Source organism: Peromyscus maniculatus, chromosome 3 (genome assembly GCF_049852395.1).
Source record: "Peromyscus maniculatus bairdii isolate BWxNUB_F1_BW_parent chromosome 3, HU_Pman_BW_mat_3.1, whole genome shotgun sequence".
NCBI classification, from domain to species: Eukaryota; Metazoa; Chordata; class Mammalia; order Rodentia; family Cricetidae; genus Peromyscus; species Peromyscus maniculatus.
The window spans coordinates 150,636,162-150,648,975 of record NC_134854.1 but is presented as its reverse complement, the minus strand read 5'-3'; the positions used below and the strand labels follow the sequence as shown (position 1 = coordinate 150,648,975).

General features: G+C 47.2%; 1 protein-coding gene across 3 annotated transcripts in view; it reads left to right on the top strand.

Annotated features, from left to right (window-relative positions):
- Positions 1–12,814, top strand: part of Tulp3 (TUB like protein 3) — an 86,228-nt gene that overhangs the window by 10,373 nt on the left and 63,041 nt on the right. For 2 of the 3 annotated variants that reach the window (XR_013050181.1, XM_016006387.3), the window contains exon 2: positions 10,041–10,096. Coding sequence is in view for 2 of the 3 variants with exons in the window: in XM_016006387.3 (XP_015861873.1) it covers positions 10,041–10,096 (56 nt within the window). In the remaining variant the exon portion in view is untranslated. The remainder of the gene's footprint in view (positions 1–10,040; positions 10,097–12,814) is intronic. The other variant, XM_006987864.4, reaches the window with a different exon arrangement.

Below are 12,814 nucleotides of genomic sequence, written 5' to 3'. Positions count from 1 at the left end.
ACAGGAGACTTAGGAGTTCGAGGCCAGCCATGGCTACATAATGAGTTTAAGGCTAGCCTGAGCTACATGACTCTCAACAAGAAAAGGGAGAAAAATACATTTTGATTGATAGTTGCTGAGTTCAAGAGTTCTGGCTAGCAAAATAAAATTTTGCATAAAATTTAATTTTAACATAGAAAGAGTTAGCACATTGGAGGTACTAAGGTTCGCCAGTATTCAGCTCTCAAGTGACATTTGATCAAGGACTCTGAGTTATTTAGCAGTACTCCAAGTTTAATAACGTGTTTCAAAACCACCCTTACCAGGATAATGGACTCCTGACCCCATGCTGACTAATCGGGCAGCAGCCGCTTCTTACCTGGTAGATGCTGCGGCAGGCCTGAAAGGCCACACTTAGGCTTTTAACTGGCAGAAGAAAGCAGAGGAGGAAACCAGAGAACAGGGAGGAAGCTGGTGTCCCGGCAGTGGGCAGCTTGGCCGCATCTCTGATGCGGATAGTCCGGATAGACTCTAGGTTTGTCACTGCTAACAGGAGTATACACAGTTTGCTTGAGACTTCAAACCAAAGTTTGATTTTAAAAAGTGTTTTTTTAATCATAGAATAAAACCCTGCAAAAAGCATACATCATCACCCTCTCTTGAAATTATTTTTTTGTAATTAGTCAAGATAATCAGAAGATTCTTCCTAACGGGGATTTCAAAAATTCCTGATAAACCTCTATCATCCTGCTCTCCTCTCTTTTTCTCTTCTCTCTCTGCTTTCTTTCATTCAAGAAATGCACAACTTAAACACTGATTTAAATGGTCTGTGTTCTGTACACCATGAGCCATTTACAAGGCTGAGTGTGGTTAGACAGTCCTGCTGTTTGAGTTCCTTTGGAATTCTGCTTTTCTTTGGAGCGTTCCAAGTGTCTCGGGTCTTCTGATTGCTGGGCAGGTCAGTGAAGATCTCAGCAGATCATTGTTTTGGAAGTTGATCTGTTGTAGTGAAAACAAGAATTCCCAGAGAAGTGCGGAGTATTTCTCCTGACACCACGGCTGTAACATAAACACAGTCTGAAAGATGCTGATGTGGGCTGGGGAGGCCAGGGCACCAGATGCCTGTGCCGGCACCGGCCACACCTCCTCCCCCACAGAGCACATACAGGACATAAAGGACACTGCTCAGAGTCCTTTAAAACAATTATGTATTTTAATTTTATGTGTGTGCACGAGTGTATGTCTGTGTACCATGTGAGCGCCTGGTGTCTGCAGAGCTCACAAGAGGGCATGGGGTCGTTTGGAACTGGAATTACAGATGGTTGTGAGCCACCATATGGTTACTGGGAACTGAACCTGGGTCCTCTGCAAAAGCAGCTGGTGCTCTTAACCACTGAGCCATCTCTCCAGCCCCAGTCCTTCTGGAGCATGTTCTGGAGTTCATGTCATTAATGGCAGTAATGGTATGAGTTTTAGATTTCTAGCTTACACAGCAACATTTCTGCTTTTTTTTTTTTTCCATGTTAAAAAGCAATTATTTGGGGTTGGGGATTTAGCTTAGTGGTAAGGCCCTAGGTTCAGTTCTCTGCTCCGGGAAAAAACAAAACAAAACATTTATTTATTTATTTATTTATTTTTATAACAAGGCTTTGCTGTGTAATTGGGGCTAGCTTTTAACTCTTTCAAATCCTTCTGCCTCGGCCTTCCAAGTACGGGTATCATGGGTATGCAGTATTGTGCTCAACTTGCAAATACGTCTATGTGAGAGACTTCCAGAATGTGTAGAGGGAGCGTGTGTTGGTTAGTGAGGCGCCCAGTAGATAAGCTTGTGACACTCACATTGCTAGTTCCCAGATTGATACTTTTTTAAAAAGACTCCTTCATTTTTATGTTATATGTGTGTTTCACCGGCATGTATGTATGTGCACCACATTCATGCCTGACGCCCAGAGACTGGAAGAGGACGTTGCAGCTCCTGGAGCTGGGGCTCTGGGTGGTTAGGAGCTGCCATGGAAACTGTCTGACCACATGTACACCATGACATGCAGGCCCAAATATACATACATACAAAATGTAGTAAAACTCAAAAGATAAAATCAGTATTATGCCGTGTGTGTAGGAGCCTAGCAAGGACCCTGGGGGGCGGGGGGAGCCTGGTTTCCCTGCACTTTCGAGGGACAGCATGACCGTTGAGGAGGACCAGTTCTGCTGGCAGATCTGTGTTTGGATACATCGCTTTGTCTTTTCTGTATATTTTATGCATCGATTTAGTTGCATTTTTCCCTTCAGTGAGAAAACAGTTCACAAGGAGGCATGTGTTGTTTGGTCTCAGCGAGGAGGCCACAGGAAGCAGGCATGGTTATTTATACTGGCCTGCTGTTGGTTGTTTGTGTTTGTCTCTATGCCAACTGCCGAAGAACCTTCCAGGAGGCCCTGCTTCGGCTCCCGACTCTTTGTGGGCATCTTTAGATCGGCTCCAGGCTTCTGTGTCCATATGTTGGAGACTTGAAAGGCCTTTCTGTTTGACATTACGTTGTCTGACTTCCCTTAGCAGGGTGTGAAATTCAGAATGTCCTTGGTAGTTGAAAGAATTATAGAAGAGAAGGAATCCCTAAGAAACAAAGACCAGGGCTGTATGGGGGCTGAAAAGGAATCTGTCCCCTGTCGTCTGTGCTGTGGGTGACTTGTCTTCATTACTGCTTCTGCTTCCTCTTCCTGTGTCTTGCCTGGCCTCTTGGATTCATCTAGATTCCTTTCTTGTCTATTATTTGCTTATTTTGGGGTTTTTGTTGTTGGAATTTTTATTTTGTTTTGGGGAGACAGTGTCTCATTTATCCCAAACTAACCAAAATGACCTTGAGCCCTTGATCTTTTTGCCTCCACTTCCAGAGTCCTAGGATCACAAGCTTGGCCACCACACATGGCCTTGTAAGAGACATTTTTTGTGTCAAAGGTCTATCTCAGCACTTGGGAGGCAGAAGTAGGTGGATCTCTGTGAGTTTGAGGCCAGCCTGGTCTACAAAGCGAGTTCCAGGACAGGCACCAAAATTACACAGAGAAACCCTGTCTCAAAAAACCAATAAAAAGAAAGGTTCTAGCCAGTCAAGGGTCCTATTCCCTGAACTTGCTGCTTCCTCTTCACACCAGTTAGCCAGCTGTCCGATTCTGAAGTCACGTTCCCACCAATGGGGTGAGACGTAATCTCTACCTGCATCGGGGATAGAAGACAGAGGCTCTCTTGGCCCGAAGTGCCCGCTGGCGCACACATTCTTTTACAAAAAGGAAATTGCCCTGCTGGGTTGTTTTTGTTTTGTTTGTTCCTTTGTGTGGCACCCAATTACTCTTTCTAACAGCCCCATCCACGAGTCTTGTCACTTCACCCACAGCCAAGTTTCCAAAGGTTGGTCATGAACATAAATTAATGAAGCTAGCTGTGCGAGGTTTAAGAAATTATTCTTTTCTACACATGGCAGGTAGTATCTCACATGATACCTGCCAGGATCCCTTGGCAGTGGGAATAACAGAATATGAATCAGTGGTTGGAAATCCACAAAGCGCTGGTACATTAATTTGAAAAGCATATGGACATTTTCAGAATTTAAGAAGGAATTATCAGGAAAGTGTAAAGAGTCCTGTCTGGAAAGAATACAGGGTGTAGGATTCGAGAGCGACACTGAGATGGACTGTTGGGGGTAAGAAGTTTATTGTCAGAGTAATTAATGCCACGGGCGGACAGGAAGTCAGCAGTGCAGCAGGGGCCCTGAGAGACTCAGGCCCATGCAGCAGAGTTGGGGTCCTTCCTTACAGACTTCAGAGGAGCCTGCTGGCAGGCTGTCTGGCATTCCCCAGCAGGCAGCAGGGAGAAGAGAATGTGTCAGCAGCGTGTTGTAGTTCTTTGATATGTCTGGTCGTCCAGTCCGCCAGCAGAAGGTGCTCACTTGGGGAACTAAGAAACCAAGTACCTGGAAGTCTGTTAGCTAGAGATTCAGGCAGTGGTCTTAGGAGGCTGCCCGCCAGTTTCTGTCTGACTGGGGAGGGGGGATGACTGCCACAGGTGCTGTGTCCTGAGCAGCAGCATGGTCTGGAGTCTGAAGAGCTGGAGGGATGGCTCAGTGGTTACAGTGCTTGCTGTGCAGGCCTGGGGACCTGAGTTCAGATCCCCTGGCACCCATGGAAAAGTCTGGAAGTGACCATGCACGGGCCTTTGTCTCCGGCATGATATGGGAAGGAGACAGGGAGGATTGCTGGGGCTTGCTGGCCGCCATCGTAGTTGCAGTTTCAGTGAGAGACCCTGTCTCGAGGGAGTAAGGCAGAGAGTGAGAGAATGGGACACCCAGTGTTCTCTGGCCTCCACATAATGAAAGGACCGAGCAGATGCCATAACAGGCTGCTCAGTCTCCTCTCAGAGATCAGGCCTCAATTTCAGTTTCCTGAGACTTAAGCAAGCAGTCTCTGGGAGGACCGTGAACAAAAGACATAGTCCTTGCAGTAGCTCCCTTTCTACACGTACCTGACTGTTCAAGGTTCAGCCAGTTGTTTACTGTCTGGGACCCCTCACCAACTTAGAGCTACGTGTATGGGTCAATGTGAACATGCTAGGCCAGCCTGCCTCCATGGCAGCTCAAGGACAGAGCCTGGGTCACTGAGTCAGCCCCCACAGTCAGCACATGCAAGGCCAGCCAGCCCCCATGGCAGCTCAAGGACAAAGCCTGGGACTTGTCCTGGACTGCCCCCAAAATGATAATTGTAAACCCCAACCAGTAAATTCAAAGGTTACATACCCTCACCCAATTAAGAGAACAGAGACCTTCAAAAATAAAAATAAACCAATCCGAGTTGCACCCATGCCAAACCCCCAACCCCCCCAACCACTCGAAGGGCTTGTGGTTTTTGCCTTTAAATAGCTAGCCACACAAAGAAAGAGCAACTCCTCCCTGCCTCACTGTATTGGGTGTAGGAATGAGTTCCCTGCCTAGGCTTGTATCTATAGAATAAACCTTGCTGTTGCATTCTGGACATCCTTGATCTTCGGTGGTCTCTTTGGGGTCGAGATCTGGGCATAACAATAATGTACACAAGTTCATGTACCTATATATACATAGGTGCACACACACACGCACACACACACACACACACACACACACACACACACACACACAAAAGAGCTGTATCTACTTTCCTAAAGTGTTCATTTTCTTTAGATTTCCACTCATTGCCCATCTTACCCAGGGTAGAGGGATACTGCAGGTCTGTGGGGTGTCAGTTATTTGCAGGTGGCCTAGTGTTCTTGATTACTACTGAAATGTAAAGCGACGGTCACCTTGAATACATATTTCAGTGGAGTAGTTGAGAGCACAGAGCAGGACCAGAATGCCTGCCTCTTATACCCTGCAGTTGCCGCTTACTGATTGTGGAACCACACAGCCTCGCTTAGATGTGTCTCAGTGTCCTCAGAGAGGCTGTACGAAACTGGATCCCTAAGATCCAATGTCAAAATCACAGGCAGGGGAGTCTGATTGCTCATCTCAGGTATCTTCCGCATGCGTTGATTGATGGTCATGGAGACATGGTGCAGAATAATCAAGTCCCCTCCCCAGGATAGGCCAGCAGTGTAGCTGAGGCTGGCCTTGCACGATACAGAATCTCCTTAGTGAGCTGGGATGTAGGCTTGTGCCACGGCACCCATTCACATACTACGTTTGCCTTTTCTTTCTTTTTTTTCTTTTTGAGACGGGGTCTCTATATTATCCTGGCTGTCCTAGAACTTGCTATGTAGATTAGGCTGGCCTCTAACTCACAAAGATCCTCCTGCCTCTGGATGCCACTCCTCACACAATGAAAAGTAAATGTCCTAAGAGTCATTTTCAATGAAAACCTTTTCTTTGGTCTTTCCCGTAACATCTCACCAGTACTTCCTTGGTGCACACAAAGCGGTTTGTCTCTCATAAGCTTTGTCACTGTGGCTTCACCCCAGTGTGTTTCTTGCATTTAGTGTCCAGGATAGACCATTCCTTCTCACCTGTCTCCTCACTGCTCATGTCTGAGACTGACCAGCAGCGTCTGTGATCTTCAGGACCAGTAAAGGAACTGTTTGCTCCAGTCCCTCCTAGGAAAGCCATGACCGGGTCTCACGGCCATCACTTTCTGCAAGCCTTAGCCTGTTCCCCTTCCTGCAGAGTAGCTTTGCTCTCCCCAGGACCTCGGGGACTTGCCGAGCCTCTCCATCCTTAACTGTAGCACTCAATCACTTAGCGTCCGTCCTTCTCTGGTGGAGCAATCTCTCATGATTGTTCAGCTGCAGTGAGCTCCAGAGAACTTGCAGGGACTGTGAGTGTGGCCTCGAGGTGGAGGTGGATGGAGGTGGATGGAGGTGGTTGAAGATTAGTGAGTGAAACAGGCAAGCTGTCTGTCAGGAAGCACTCCACAGCAGCAGTAGAAGGGAGAGAGGTCTCCAGTGATGGAGCCAGCTCTGTTTGATCTTGGGCAAATATCCTCACAGTTCGCCCTCTCTCAGCTCCCCGGAAATACCCTGAGTGTGATTGGTTGCAGTATTCAAGGGCACGCTGGCCCGTGGTGGTCCACTCCTTTAATCCCAGCTCCAGGGAAGCAGAAGCAGGCGGATCAAGGGCAGAGGAATTGGTAAATTACTCAGGCCATAGTTATGAAATAAGCATTTATCAAAATGTCTTATTTTGTAACTCTTACTGTTTTATTTGGAAAAAAATTAACTTTTGCATCTCTGCCTTTCCCTAGCTCACTAGCCACACCCATCTTCCTAATAACTGTCATTATTACTTAAAAGAAAGAAATTAAATTTGCAAAAAAAGTTACCAAAAAAGTTCAAAAGTAACCTTTGCCCTTCACCCCATTTATCTCTCATCTAATAGTGGTCCCTCACATTAAAGAACAAACAGAAAACCTCAGACATTTAAGCTGGGCGGTGGTCAGGCACACACCTTTGATCCCAGCACTCGGGAGGCAGAGGCTCGTGGATCTCTGAGTGCGAGACCAGCCTGGGCTACAGAGCGAGTTCCAGGACAGGCAAGGCTGTTACACAGAGAAACCCTGTCTCGAAAAACAACAACAACAAAACAAACAAAAGAACACGATGCCTCAACACCTCATTACTGGAGATCTTAATTGAGTGTTTGGCTTGGTTGCTTAGACAGGTTTTACTGTGTAAGTCTAGGCTGGCCTCAGGCTGGAAGAGTCCTGGGAAGCACGATGCCCAGCCTGGCAATACGATGCCCAGCTTGGCAATCCTCATCATAGTTAAGTTCTCACTCAGCTTTCTCCTTTACCATTCCCCTCTGTGGTCACCGACCATCTTCTGTGAAGTCCTGTGACGTGAACGTGTGTGTCCCATACCCTTCCGCCACAGTCAGTCAGGTCAGCAAAGTTACGGTCTCAGGAAGTGGGGCTTTGGGGAATTGAGTAGGTCATAAGGGCAGAGGCTCCCAGAGGATGTAATAGAAAAAGAAAGAAAGAAAGAAAACAAACTGTTGTGTCTATATGGTAGACGGTCGAGGTTGTGGGGGTCGGGGCTGGAGAGAGGGTTCTGCCATTAAGAGCACATTTCAGTTTCTGCTAAATGAGAGTTTCAGTTTACTTTTTCTTTATTTTCTCAGGGCCTTGTGCATGTTAGGCGAGTGCTCTGCCACTGAGCCCCGTCCTCAGCCTATGGTTTGATTTAGAACAGCTGTAGCTATGATGTGTACGTGTTACAGTCCTACAGCATCTATTTTCTGTGCCGTTCAGCTCAGAATGCTTTCGTGATACCCTGTTATTTACATCTGCTCAGCTTGCCCAGGCTTGCTGGAAGGAATTGAATGGTGTCTGGATACGGCCCTGAAGACACGCCCAGCGTGCTCACTGTTAGAGAACCTGAAAGGAATGCCTGAGGCTTCTGGGGTGTTCAGTCCGAGTGTAGCATTGTTGAGGTTTCAGCACTTGGGAGGTGTGGTGAGGAGAGGGGATGGTCTTTATCCGTGCCAGGAGGCATCACAATTTTAGTTTCGCGTTGAGGACAGAGAGTGAGAGCGGTGAGCAAAAGCAGGTTTGCAGCATCGGTTGGGAAATGCTGAGCTGTAGCCTCAGAGTCTTTTCTCCTGGTTAACCCTTTCCCACACACTGTTCGTGACGAGTTGGTTTGTCTCAGATATTTTAGACGTCATCTTTGCAGATCTACACTAATCCCCACTGGATGCCAGCCTGTTCACCCTGTGCTAATGCACTAGCATTTAAGAACATGTGAGGATGGAAATAGAAACATCTCAGAAGTGTAGGAGCCATAGGTGACGCCAGAGTGGGCTGCATCTGGGAGGAGGGGCTGGTGTTGGAAGTGCTCCATGGTGTTCTTGTGTTTTCCTTTGTTTAGTGTGTTCTGCAGTGCTGGGTTTGAACCCATGGCCTTATGTCTGAAGCCTTCTACCACTGAGCTATACCCATAGCCAGGTTTGTTCTGTCTTTGAGACAGGGTCTTACTGTATGGTACTGATGACCTGGAACTCACTCTGTAGACCAAGCTGACCTCAAGCTGACAGAGATCTTCCTGCCTCTGCCTCCCCACTGCTGGGATTATAGGTGTGTGCCAACACTGCCTGGCCATTTTTTTTTTCTAACAAGAAGTCTGTCTCAGAGCTGGGAGTGTGGCTCAGTGGTAGATTACTTGCTTAGCCTGCCCAAGGCCCAGGATTCAATCCCTGTCACTACTGCAAACACTAGATGAATGGATGGATGGGTAGGTGGGTGGGTGGATAGATGGGTGAATGAATGGATGGATAGATGGATGGATGGATGGGTGGGTGGGTGGGTGGGTACATTAAAGGGGAGCCTGGAGAGATAGGTTAGTGGTAAGAGTACTTGCTGCTCTTCCAAAGGACCTGAGTTCAGTCCTGCCAACACCTACATGGCAGCTCACAACCACCCATAACTACAGCTCTGGGGATGTGATGCCCTCTTCTGGCTCCCAGTGGTGTCAGTCTGTGTATTCCTTAGTATTTCTCTGCGGAACAAATGTTACTAATGCAGACCTAGTTGATTTTGCGACACCATGAAGCCCCAGACTGTCCTCAAAGTCAGGGCCATCCTAGCTCCACCCCTCTGGCACTGGGATTGCAGGTGTGAGCTGCCATGTATGGCCCAGATGGCAGATCTTAGGGATGTCAGACAAGGTTAGTTAGTAGCTGTGACACCCAGACCCTGTCTCTTTCTCATAGAAGTAGCTCCAAAAAAGAGGTAAATTAATTGATTTTTAGGTACAATTTGGACTCTAGCTGGTGTTTGTTTGTTTGTTTGTTTGTTTGTTTTTTAAGAGGCAGGGTTCCTCTGTGTAGCTTTGGAGCCTGTCCTAGAACTCGCTTTGTAGCCCAGGCTGGCCTCGAACTCACAGAGATCCGCCTGGCTCTGCCTCCTGAATGCTGGGATCAAAGGCATGCGCCACCACCGCCCGGCAACTCTAGCTATTAAACTTTGGCATGACTCTCCAAGCCTCTGCTTCTTCATCTTCAGTATGAGAAGTCAGTCCTGATTAATAGGGTTGCTTTAAGTAATCAGCAAAACAAGACACACACAAAACACTTAGGCCTAGTTGTTTAGGAACAGGATGAGTATTCGATCACAGTTTAAAACAAAAAGAAAGGGCTGGGTGTGGCTCAGTGCACAGGCTTAGCAGGCTCAGAGCCCTGGGTACCATCCTCAGCCCAAAACAAAGGGAGGGAGGGAGGCAGAGAGGGGAAGAAAAAGAGATCTCCTGTGCATGGGTTTGGGTTAGCATCTTCTTCCTAGCCTGTGTAGACTCTGGTTTCCTCTGGGCCTCTGGAGCCTGTGTGGTAGTGGGTGGGCCTGTGTGGTAGTGGGTGGGCCTGTGTGGTAGTGGGTGGGCCTGTGTGGTAGTGGGTGGATCTTGCTTGAGTGTAGGCAACCCTTGGAAACAGGCGCTACCTCTAAGGAAGAATCCATTGTTTCCAGTTAGCCCAGTGGAATGCAAGTATGAAAAACACGAAATGGACAGGCTCTTAGAATGATCGTGTCTTTATGTGCTTTCTTTTTCTGTTTTTGAGACAGTGCCTTTGAAGATGAGACACTGAGGCTTCGACAGCTGAGGCTGGACAATCAGGTGAGCGGGGCTCCTGGAGGACCGCACTGACTGGAACCTTCAGTCTCGGCTCTGAAGTCATGACAGGGTCTCACAGAAAGACAGGAGGGCAGGATCGCTCATGGCTACTCATTAAACACTGTGTGAACTTAGTTGCCGAGCCAAAGCTCTGGGCTGTGGCAAGAGCAGGGTGATTTGAAGATGGTGGCTATAAACTGGCTTTGTTAATAGTCATTGAAAATCTCCTGGCACCTTCTACAAGAATAAAAGAATGTTGTAGCTGAGCATGGTAACATTAACTGGTAATCCCAGCTCTAGAGAGACTGATCATTGTGAGTTCAAGGCTAGCCTGAGCTACATAGGGAGACCCTACCTCAAAACACTAAAATAATGACAATAATAAATAAATAAACAAAAGTTGCCGGGCGGTGGTGGCGCACGCCTTTAATCCCAGCACTCGGGAGGCAGAGCCAGGTGGATCTCTGTGAGTTCTAGGCCAGCCTGGACTACCAAGTGAGTCCCAGGAAAGGCGCAAAGCTACACAGAGAAACCCTGTCTCGAAAAACCAAAAAAAAAAAAAAAACCAAAAAAAAAAAAAAAAAAACAAAAGTTGTATTAGCCTGTTTCTTGTTGCCATAACAAAATACCCAAGACTGGGTACATTATTTTTTAAAAGAAACCTATTTAGCTGACAGTTTTAGAGGCTAAAGTCCAAGATCTAGCAGCTTTGTTAGCTCTGGTGACGCCCCTGTCTTAGGTGACGTCCCTGTCTTAGGTCGCTACTCGCTGGGATAAACACCGTGACCATATTCATCTCACAACTTGAAGTACACCATGAAGAACGTGCACTGTGGACTTGCCTAAAGCCACATTTTATGGAGGCATTTTCTCAGTTGAGATTCCCTCCTCCCAATAACTCTAGCTTATATCAGAGTGACATAAAATCAGCCAGCACACCCCCTTCGATATATCACAACATAGCAGAGAAGCAGCAGGGGAAACAGCTGTGTACAGAAGAGATGTCACATGACAAGACAGGAAAATAAGTATATATTTTTTTTTCTTTTTGATTTCTTGGTGGGTGGATGGGGGGAGGCGGGGGAGGGCATAGCAGGCCTTGGCTGGCCTCAAACTACAGCCTGCCTCTGCCTCCTGAGTGCTGGGATTAAAGGCGTGCGCCACCACACCCAGCTTTTTGATTCTTGAAATAGGTTCTCCCTGCGTTGCCCACCAGGGGCCTCCAATTCATGATCCTCCTGCCTGAGTCCTAGGTTTATGGAAGTGGGCCACCACAGCTGGCGCTTCTTACGACAACTTGCTCTTGGAACCGACTGACACCCTGGGGTAGGAACTGCTCAGTCCCTCCCACAAGAGGCCCACGGATGACTTAACCCTCCTACCAGGCCACAGCTTCTCTCCCTGTGTAGTTGGTGCTGTCCTGGAACTTGCTGTGTAGCCCAGGCTTTCCTTGAGGTCAGTCCTCCTGCCTCAGCCTCTCTGGGGCTGCGTTACAGGCCTCTGTTCCCATTCCCCATCCTCAGCATGACTACACTGTGCATCTCTGGGAGACACTGCAGGCCATGTCCAAACTGGAGCAATTTCTTTCTTTTTTTTTTTTTTAAAGATTTACTAATTACGTGTACAGTGTTCTGCCTGCACATATGCCTATAGGCCAGAAGAGGACACTAGATCTCATTACAGATGGTTGTGAGCCACCATGTGGTTGCTGGGAATTGAACTCAGGACCTCTGGAAGAAGAACCAGTGCTCTTAACCTCTGAGCCATCTCTCCAGCCCATTTTTTTTTCCCTACTTTTTTTTTTTTTTTTTGTGGAGCTGAGGATCGAACCCATGGCCTTACGAATGCTAGGCAAGCACTCTACCACTGAGCTAAATTCCCAACCCCCTGGAGCAATTTCACTTAACAGTTTGTCCTTATTTAAAATTTGGTCTGAGGCAGGTCTCAGAGTTCGAGGTCTACAGCGTGGGTTCCAGGACAGCCAGGGCTACACAGGGAAACCCTGTCTCAAAACAGAATTTTGGCCTGTGCTTACTGCTGTGCTGTTAAATTTTTAATAGTGTTATTTACAGTTCTTTTTATATACATTTCATTTATTTAATTTCAGTGTGGGAAGGGGTTGGGTTTATGAGACAGTCTCTCCCTGCAGCCCACGCTGTCCATGGACTCCAGCAGTCCTCCTGCTTCAGTCTCCCAAGTCCTGGGATTGCAGGCTTGTTCCACACCGCCTGCCTGTGTTTGTTTCCTTTACTGGACTCATGGAATAAAATCCAAGGACAGATTTTATTTTTTAATTAATTTATTTTTGTTTTATGTGCATTTGGTACTTTACCTGCATGTATATGTGTGTGAGGGTGCCAGGTCCCCCAGAACTGAAATTACTGACAGTTCTAAGTTGCCATGTGGGTCCTGGGAATTGAACCCAGGTCCTCTGGAAGAGCAGTCCGTGCTCTTAACCACTGAGTCATCTCTCCAGTCCCCCAAGCACAGATTTTTAAAAGATACATTTATTTTTGATTGACACATAGTAATTGTACATATTTATGACGCACTGTGATATTTCATACTCTGCTCGTTTATTTGTGTGCTTATTCCTGTATAAGGAAGTAAGAAGGCCATCTTTGGGTCTCAGTCCTCACCTGTCTCCTGTCTACCTTGTTTGAGACAGGGTTTCTGGATGGCATAAGCCATCTAGCCATCGAGGTTAGCTGGCTCAGGATT